This window comes from Nematolebias whitei, chromosome 17, assembly GCF_014905685.2.
Source record: "Nematolebias whitei isolate Nwh7 chromosome 17, NemWhi1, whole genome shotgun sequence".
NCBI lineage: Eukaryota > Metazoa > Chordata > Actinopteri > Cyprinodontiformes > Rivulidae > Nematolebias > Nematolebias whitei.
This window is the reverse complement of record NC_056514.1, coordinates 37152819-37162702: the sequence shown is the minus strand read 5'-3', so window position 1 is coordinate 37162702 and position 9884 is coordinate 37152819. Positions and strand designations below refer to the sequence as shown.

The 9884-nt window shown below is 37.3% G+C and overlaps 2 protein-coding genes across 2 annotated transcripts in view; one reads left to right on the top strand and one right to left on the bottom strand.

Moving 5' to 3' along the window:
- gucy2g (guanylate cyclase 2g) overlaps window positions 1-310 on the top strand; it is a 14649-nt gene extending 14339 nt beyond the window's left edge. Inside the window, exon 22 of the mRNA XM_037691231.1 lies at window positions 230-310. Within this exon, the coding sequence (XP_037547159.1) occupies window positions 230-310 (81 nt within the window). The remainder of the gene's footprint in view (window positions 1-229) is intronic.
- A 1649-nt stretch (window positions 311-1959) lies between these two features.
- On the bottom strand, window positions 1960-6829 carry tectb (tectorin beta). Its single transcript, XM_037691230.1, has 10 exons — window positions 6763-6829; window positions 5073-5263; window positions 4837-4988; window positions 4656-4728; window positions 4410-4513; window positions 4230-4313; window positions 3123-3285; window positions 2371-2449; window positions 2243-2275; window positions 1960-2079 (listed from the first exon to the last, which is right to left on the bottom strand). The coding sequence occupies exons 1-10, from the start codon at window positions 6827-6829 to the stop codon at window positions 2006-2008; spliced, it is 1020 nt and encodes a 339-aa protein (XP_037547158.1). The 3' UTR covers window positions 1960-2005.
- Window positions 6830-9884: the final 3055 nt, after the last annotated feature.

Below are 9884 nucleotides of genomic sequence, written 5' to 3'. Positions count from 1 at the left end.
TCATCACACCGTCATCATCACACCGTCATCATCACACCGTCATCATCACACGTCATCATCACACCGTCATCATCACACCGTCATCATCATACCGTCATCATCACACCGCCATTATCGCACCGTCATCATCACACCGCCATCATCACACCGTCATCATCACGCCGTCTGCTGGACTGAACATAAACCCGTGTTGTCTTCTGATCTGTTTTTGTTTTGTCTCTGCAAAAAGAAACTTGGAGTGACCAGAGCGGCAGACATAAGGTCCCAAATCTTCCAGCCTAAATCAACGATGACTAAAGTGAACGTTTAAAAAATAAAATATAAAAGAAAGGAAACAGGCGACCTTGAGGAGGACGAAAACTGGATCAACTGGAGTGGAAATGCCAGACTTTGACTTTACAAGGAGCAAACAGAGCCTGGTATTTTGACACGATGTGTGCTCGTTGATAAAGAAGCTAAAGGTTATTTTATTATTTGTGATTTTGATACAACTCTTTGGATTCACTGCAGATTTTTTAGAGCTGCTGTTCATTTTGTTCAGTCTTTTTGTTCTGTCAAGCAAAGGCAAAATAATTTCCAATGTATTTTTACACCTGCAATAGGTTTTTATGTAATGATGCCATCACTGAGAGGATTTTAGACTTCTGTCGCTGAGTGAGGTTTTTATGACACAAATTTACAAGCCAGAAGAATCAAAGAGAAAGCTTAAACTTTCTAAGTAATGCTGTTTAACCTCATCATTTTGACTTTAAACGTTACCCATTCCACTTTTTAAAAACCTACAAGCACACGTTTCTTAATCATCAACAAAACCACAAAGGCTCTTATTTTAAATTCACTGTGAAACAAAAACAGCACAAACTTTAAAAAGAAACACGCCTAAAACTGATCAAATCAAAAATACATGCAGAAATAAATACATCAATCTCCAGAGAAATTAATACGCCAACAAATGGGAAAGTTAAAAATGAAAGAATAATAGAGAATTAAATATACAGCATCTTAAAAATAACAAAAATTATAATACCGTATTTTCTGCCATACACGTTGCACTGCCCTATAAGTCGCATCAGTTCAAAAATGTCTAATAAAGTGGGAAAATCCATAAATACATAGCTTCACCATATGAGTCGCATCTATTATGCGTCACCGCCAACAAACCGGAAATGTGGGCCGGTGGTGTGCCAAAATGGGAAAATTCTATAAATAAGTCGCTTCATTGTGTAAGTCGCAGGGCATGCAAATTAGGCAACAACAACAAAAAAGTGACTTATAGGCCAAAAAATATGGGAATTAAAATTTGTTTAAATTAAAATAACACAATAAAAACAATTTTAACTTTCCTTTAAAACATATACAGTAATGATAAAAAACTAAACATGAATAAAAATTGTAAAGCAAATCAAATACTCACAGGTTTAAAAAAATTTTTTAAAAGACTTTAATTTCAATAAAAGTATTTTTTTCACACTTTATGGATCAATAATATCCTGAAATATCTGTTGTCTTGTTTGTTGCATTTGCTGGCAGTTTTAATGACTTTGGAGCAACTCGTTTATTTCTGTTTATTCTTGATTTCGTCCGTTTCAGCCCTTCAGCACATGGCACGAGTCTTGAACAAGATAAAAGTGATTTTTTTTGTTTTCTGTCAGATAAAAGGCATAAATACCTCTAAACTTGCAATAATGTGCTATTTAATAAAAGCATTATGACACTAAAGTGTGCACCCTCTTTTTTAAAGCTGGTGTTAAATATTAATGACAAATGTTAAAATTTGCTGCTCCTGAGTGGTTTTTTTTTTTTTTTGCCCAAAAATAAAAGAGGGACAACTTTTTCCAAACATTTTTATTGAAGTATAAAGTACAGTTTTAAAAGCCTTAATGAATACACTAAATACACACAAACTGTGTTTTTTAGACATTAAAAGAGGGGGAGGAATGTTCCCATGTGCTTCCTGAGTCTTGGGCAACACTTCCCCCCTGTTTGTTTATAAAATAACATTTCTCTACATTCTTGCTCCATTTGCTAAACCCCAGCACGTGTCCATCAGGACCAGAAGCAGCATGAACAGTGAGGTTCCTGAAATGGGATTAAATTCAAATGTTTTAGAAATTTGGAGATATTTGGATGCATTTACAGAGGACATGGACGTGGTTGGAGTGAGGACAGAGGAAGATGGAGGAGGATGACTCCCGGAAGAGGGAACAGACGAAAGAAGAACATTTTCCATTTTATTGTTTACCTGCAGTGTGTCCGTTATTTGAAGAGCTGCTGCCTGTTGAAGGATCAACAAAGGAAATCAATCTGTCATATAAAACTATCAGAGTGTTGCCTCAGGATAAAATAAACTGGAAAAATGTTGTGCGGTACCTTTAACCTGAAACTCAGCGGAAAGGATCCCTCCAGTCGGGTTAACCTCTGACGACAGAGATCTCACAGTGCAGGGACTCTTCAGGGAATACAATCAATCTATTAAAGTTTAATTCTGAAATATGCAGACATGTTTTTAAAGTACTGAAAATGTAAAACGTCAGAATCGCATGTACAACAATACAGACTGTTTGAGATGAGGTTTGTCGTGTGTTGGTAAAGATTCATTCTCTCATTTCAAAAACAAGAAGATAAAAGTTAGTTTGGGCTGTGACACATAAAATGTGAAGGTTACGTTTTGGGAAATGCTACTTTACTAATAAAAAAGAGGAATTAATTTGAATTTGAGTTTTAATTTCCTAACTTTTAAAGTCTTAAATGTTTAGGGACATAAAAATAATTTTTAATTAGTACAATTAAAAAACGCTGTTGAATCCTGCAGCTGCAAAATAAAACTACAACTCAATTTTAAGAACGTGTTGCTCTTGTGGCAGCTTCAAATGAGACAGATAAACCGGTACGAGTCTTGCTGTAAAATTATTTGTTGAACATAAAACTCGTCTGATTACAAACATGTTTGTTTTAATTAATCACAACAGGTTCCAAAACAGGGTTAAAAATCCAGAATTTTTTTTTTTTTTTTTATATTTCTGATTTTCCTCATGTTAGGGTTGGGGTTAGGGTTAGGTCTAATGTCTGCTCATTATATATGAGTGTGCACGTAAATGTGGCACGTTTAACGGTGCGCTCACGGGCTGACAGACGAGTCTCTCCCCGTCACAGATCTGGACCTCACAGTGAAGCCACACGGTGGAAACCTTCTCCAGCCGCTGGAAGCGGAAAGAGTTGAACTTGAACGTGGAGCGGCTGTCTTTGGCGTTGTCGAAAATGGTCACGGTGTTGTCAGCAGAGCAGCTGTTTGAACAAAAACAAGTCAAAAACAAAAACGCTGCGACAAAACGCAAAGCGGGTGAAATGCATATCGCCCGCTGCCTTTCACGCCAGAGTTTCGTGTTGAGTTGCGAAATGGAGTTTTGGTCAAACCTTGATTTTTTTAAATTATATCAGGTTAAAACGACGGACTGACACAAGGAGCTCGAATGAATAACAAAAAACGTCACTTTACTAATAGAAAAGAAAAAGCTGACGAGGCAGTACCAAGTTTACAAAACACTCGAGGAGTAAATCATGGAGGAGGCATGGACATGGCATGAAGGCCCATAATGCTCAACTGAAGCATGAGTGAGAACCGACAGAACAAATGGACAGGGGCTGATGAGGATGTGGAGACACCTGGGCTAGATCAGGGCTATTCAACTGGTGGCCCGGGGGCCAAATGAGGCCCACAGGTGTGCTCAGTGTGGGCCACCGATGGGTTCATTTTTAAATAAAACTCGATTTTAATCATAAAACAACCTAATTTAATGAAAATAACTGCTGGACGTCTGGTCTCTGTGCTCTGAGATCTTTGCTTTCAATAACTGTGGCCCCTTGAGCAGTTTCATTTAATAGCCCTGAGCTAGATGATGCATTGCACAGGTGAGAGTGGGCGGAGCTAAAGCAGACTAGCTGAATGAGGAGTGGCACAGAAGAAACACAAAGACAGAATGAAAACACAATATCAGACAAATTGGATGAGTTAAAGCCACTTTTTGGGTTTGCTAAGATCATTTAGCTGTGGTGGCCATCTTGTATCGAGTTGACTCCAAAAGTTCACTAGATATACTTTCTGGGTTTTACTAACATTTGTTCTGTTTTCTGAGATATTTTGCTAACACGTCAGACAAACACACACATACTCAGCCTGATTTTTCAGCGGCAGCTGTAAAAAGTGGATTATAATAAAGTAAACATCCCACCTGTTCATAATGAGACTCCACCTCTTCCTATCTGTTGAGTACGGAGTGGGAGTGGCCCAGCAGTTGTTTATCACAACTTTAAACCTAACAGGTGAAGAAAATCTTAGTTTGGTGTCTAAAAATGGTTAAATATCAGTGTAAAATGTACAAAATAAATGAAAATAAAAACCTGTGATATACCTGTTACTTAGACCTTTAGCCTCGATGCCGATAAAAACTTCAGAGCCGATCTCCGATGTGTCGATCACATAGGGAGCGTCTTTAGCGTACAGGAACTTGGAGTTCTACAAGATGCGCAGACTTTTTAAAGCTTTTTATGGGACAGCCAATCGTCCAACACTAAATAAGTGCTTAAAGGCATGAATTGCTGTGACAACCATTGAGTCTCTTCCACTGGAGAAACTGAATCTGCGAGCAGCAACTCACCGTGAACACGTTCATAGATAACTGTGACCTAAAAGTGCCTAAGCTCCCATTGTTCACATAAACCGTAGCGACTCTAGAAAAAGCAGAGGGTTTAGTAAAAACACTGCAAGCCATTGTGTCAGCATGCACAAATGGTCCACGCAGTAGTTGTGGTGGGCTCGTGTCCTGAGGCAGTGCCTACCTCTGGCTGAAGACGGCGTTATTTACCAGGTAGGCGGCTCGGTACATGCAGCTGAAGGTGTAGTTGACCGGCTGGTTTCTGACGGTCAGGGACGTATCGTTGGACACAATGGAGTTATAGAAGATGTACTTCGGGTCTTTGCCTGGCATGTACTGCAAAAAAAAAGCTAAATAAAACATCTTGAATGGTGCCAAACTGGTTGCACGATCCAAACATCTGCTTCTGCTTGGTCTCACCTCAGATTGTGTGCCGCAGTACGAGTGGTTTCTGGGTGTCAGGTCTGGGATAATGAAGCGATAATAACCCGGACTGTGAATTCCTGTGTAGCACACTCCCCCCAGGGACAGCTGCTCGATTTCCCAGCCGTATGGGCACTCTGGGACGTTGGCAATGATGGCGTTGGGAAAACATGACACCACTACGTAATCTGGAGGTAGACGCAAAAATAAAAATGTCCCAAAATAACGGAACTGTGTGTCATTTTAAGTCTGCATGCTAGTTTTAATGCTTTTTGGAAACGTGTTTTGTTCTTAAGGAGATTTTATTTTGCTTGCAACATGTTTTTTACATTGTGTGGACGAAATCATGACCGTTTTTTGGATTGTGCGTAACTTTCCTAACCCTAACCCTAAAAAACAAAACACCCCCAAAAAAGGAGTTCTATATAATTTTTCTTATTTTCAATTTTATAATAGTGTGAATGCTTATTAAGCATTCACACTATTGTGGTACTGTTTATATTTATTATTATTCCGACTTTATCTATTCCGTTCGTTCTTTGGTATCTTTCTCGTTCAGCAATTTTTCAGCTTTTCAACAAATCATAAATCAAAACACTCAACTCGTGCAGGAGAAGGGTGCTATGATTTTTGGTATTGGTGCAACTTTAGCTTTTTGAAACATTTAGCCTTTTCTGACATTTTTGGTCTGTAAGAAAATTAATTCAACTCATTTTACATCCTTCAAATCTTTTTATCGGTTTACAACGTTTAACTGCTCCTTTCACATTTTGTTCTGGTTCATCTTCTTTAAGCTTCCTTCTGCAAATTTAAATTTTTCAGCTGTTTTGTGCTCCTTTCAGCTTCTTTCTGCTAACTACAATATTTTTGAGCTTCTTCTATCTTCTTTCTGCTAATTTTAGCTTGTTATGCTCCTTTCAGCTGATATCTGCAAGTTTCAGCTTTTTCTGATATTTCAGCTACTATTTAGCTGCTTATGCTAAGTTTAGCTTTTTCAGCTAATTCTACATTTTTTGTATTTGTTTTAGCTTGTTTCATCCTAATTCAGCAAAAATGTGCTCTCTCTAATTCCTTCTGGTAGTTGAAGCTTCTATCTGCCATTTTAGCTACTTTTCAGCTGATTTTTTTTGTTTTGATAATTTCAGCTTTTTTAGCTAATTTATTAATTGTGTACTAATTTCTGCTTATTTAAATCAAATTCAGCAAATATGTGCTCTTTCTGCTTCCTTCTTAGGCTTGTTGTTTCATTTCAGCTACATTTTAGCATGTTTTAAGCTAATGTTCGCTGTTTTTCAGCAAGTTATTCAGCGATAAGCATTCACACTGCATTTGTGCAGGATATTGTGGTAATATGTTTTTGAAAGTTTCTTCTGTATTCATATTTTTTAAGTTCGAGCACCTGTCCCTTTAAAGGTCTTTACGAAAACAAATGTGTTTTATTTTGAGACATAACTAGTCGAGTTAATCCCATTTAAGGCCTTTTTTTAGGTTTTACTGTCAAAACTTAGAACAGCTGAAGTTCACAAGCAAACAGTTTTTTGTGTTTTTAGGCTAAAAGGATTAGCTTATAGCTGATCCAAACTTTGTCCTTATCTAGAAACAGCTTGAGTGCCGAGTTTGGCAACTCGTCCTTTACATAGAAAAATAAACGTGTTGGTTGATCGGTCTTCAACCACAGAGCCGTCACCTGCTTTTTGTGGAGCGCACGTGAGCGCCACGGGCAACACCATCAGCAGAGCCCCAAACGAAGCCATGGTGAGACACTGCAAACAAATGAACGTTCAGAAATAATTAAATGTAAGAAAATGTTTCTGCGAGAAACACGACTCACCTTCAGAGGAGAAGACCTTCGACCTTCAGAGGACGCTCATGTCTCTTGGACAGGTGACTGCAGCATCCGGCTCAGAACTGAACGTCCAGACGACTCAGGAAGAGGTTTTATACAATCACAGGTTCAGCCAAACGGCTTTCAACCATTCTCCTACTTTTCCCGTCAACAAGAGAGCTTTAAGAGCTCTATTGTGGGCCTTTTTACAAAAGCTCTCTGTGCTGCTCAGACATTGACTTTTAAATGACCAGCTTCCATTGAATGTCCAGGGAGAGTAAAAAAAAACAACATATTATGATGTTTTTTAACTATTATTGAATAAAAACTCACGGTTTTGGAACGATTGGACGAAAATAGAGAAATTGCATTTCTGAGAAAATGCAGTGTGAATGATTCTTGCAGAAGAATTTGCTGAAAACCAGCTGAACTTGCATGCTGAAATGTAGCAGAAATGGAAGAATAAGCCTAAATTAGCAGAATAAAGGAGGAAGAGCACATATTTGCTGAGGTTTAAGTTAGCAGAAATGAGCACAAAAATTAGGAAATTAGCTAAAAGAGCTTAGATTAGTAAAAAAAAATAGCTGAAAAGTAGCTGAAAAAGCAGAATGAAGTTTAATTTATCGGAAGGAAGCAGATAGAGCTGAAATTAGCTAACAAATATATATGCAATTAGCTGAAAAAGCTAAAATTAGCATGAAAACAGCTAAATGGTATAGCTTAAATAGCAAAAAAAGGTGAAACTAGCAAAAAAAATCTGAAAGAGCATAATAAGCTGAAGTAAATTAGGCTGAAAGTAGCAGAAATTACCATGAAAACTTGAATTTATCTTAAAACTGCTAAAATTAGCTAAAAATTATTATTTTTAAATGTAGCTGAAAAGGTAGAACAAACTTAAATTACCAGATAAAAGAAGAAAGAACACATTCTAGTCCAAATAGACTGAAAGCAGAAATGAGAACAATTTTTTTTTAAATCGGAAAAAAGCTGAAATTACGACAAAAAAAGAAAAACAGCTGAAAAGTGGCAAAAAAAAAAAAAAAGCAGAAAGAAGCTGAAGAGCACAATTTTGCTGAATTAGGCTGAAAAAAGTTGAAATGAGTGTAACAATGTGGAATTAGCTGAAAAGCTAAAATGAGCATAAAACAGCTAAATTGTATGTGAAATTGTAAAAAAAAACAACTAAAATTTGCAGAAATAAGCTGAAAGGAGTATATAAAGCTGAAATTAGCAGAAAGAAGTTAGAAGAAGCACAAAAATGTTCTAGTTAGACAAAATCTGAAAGAGGCACAAAACAGCTGAAATTAGCTGAACGTGCTGAATCGTTTAAATTTACAGAAGGAAGCTGAAAGAAGCTAAAGCAGAATAAAATGTGAAAGGAGCAGTAAAAGGTTGTAAACAGATCTAAAGATTTGAACGATGTAAAATGAATTCAATTCATTTTCTATGAGGAAAAAAAATGGCAGAAAATGCTAAATATTTCAAAAAGCTAAAGTTGCACCAACACCTAAAGTCATAGTAGGATTGTCCTGATCTAGCAGAATGTTTTGATTTATGTTTTGTTGAAATAGCACAAAAATTGTGGAATGAAACAGATGCAGAAAAACGTACGGAAGAAAAATGGACGACAATAGTTTGAATGCTTCATAAACATTCACACTATTAATTCTAAACTAATCAACATTAACAAACAAGAAAGGAAGGAAGTTCAAAATATCATAAATGTGGTATGGAATATCGGTAAAATATTAACAATACCCACTCAATATTTCTTATTTTAAATTATTACTAATGCTAAATAATTAATAATAAAGCTTGTTGTTCAGAGCTGTGCTAACTTTACATCACAGTGCGAGGATTAATTAGGTTTATTCCTTTTATAAATACATATATTAAAGTGAAGACCTGTTATTTTATGAAACTCTTTACGGCTTATTTGACGTTTAAAAAAAGAAACGCAGCTAAAGTCATTGTTTAGTTTCACCTTTTTAATCCAGGTCGAAATGCATCAAACATCCAACGCCAGCAAACGGACGCAACTTAAAATGTGACGGCAGCTGCAGATAAAACCTGGTACACTGCCACCAGTGTCCTCGGGTGGGGGGGTCGGGCTCTGGTTCTGAAGCGGTGAATAATATTGGGTTTCTCCCAGTCTTGTGTTATTAGATATCACTTTTGTCCCGTCTTCCTTTCTCAGGCGTGTGAAATGTGCGTTCTGACCGGCCTTTTTACAAAAGTCTCGTTGTTGTTTTAAGCTGCAGCACGTCTGGGCTTTTTATCACCGAGCCTCAGTGTTTAAGACTAAAGTCTTATGTTTCTTGATTTTTGTTAAGAAAATCAAACGGTGGCCGATGCTCTACTCATCCACGCTTTACCTGGCAACAGTCAGAGCTGAAAGTTTGGTGTTCTCTCAGCATCTAAACACCTTCTTGGAAAACTTCCTGAAACATGAAAGCAACGGGACTCTAATGTCCTTTACTCAACTCGGTAACCTTGCACCTGAAAGGGCAAATGTCGGAGAATTAGCATCCAAATGGAGCGATGGGAGGGATTCTTAAGAGACGAGGGAAGATATGGATCTGCGGGACAGCTAGCGTTTCAGCATCTAATGAGGGGTCGCAAAACCCTCCGTGAGAGAGAGGCACAGTATCGGTTCCTGTGTTTGTCCAGCTTGAAAATTAAGGGGAACTGCAGCTCCTTAAGGCCCCGTTTAACACGAAACATTTTCTGATTGAAACCACAGTTTTTCTGCTGCGGTTCATTTAAGACAAGAGACCTCGTTCTCTCTGGAACTGAAGGTTTCTGAATCCAGGTCTCAGAGCTGCAGTCCAAAGTTTCCTGCACTAACAACAGTTATAATAAATAACAACAGTTAGGATTAACAACAACAGTTAGAATAAATAACAACAGTTATAATAAATAACAACAGTTAGGATTAACAACAACAGTTAGAATAAATAACAACAGTTATAATAAACAACAAC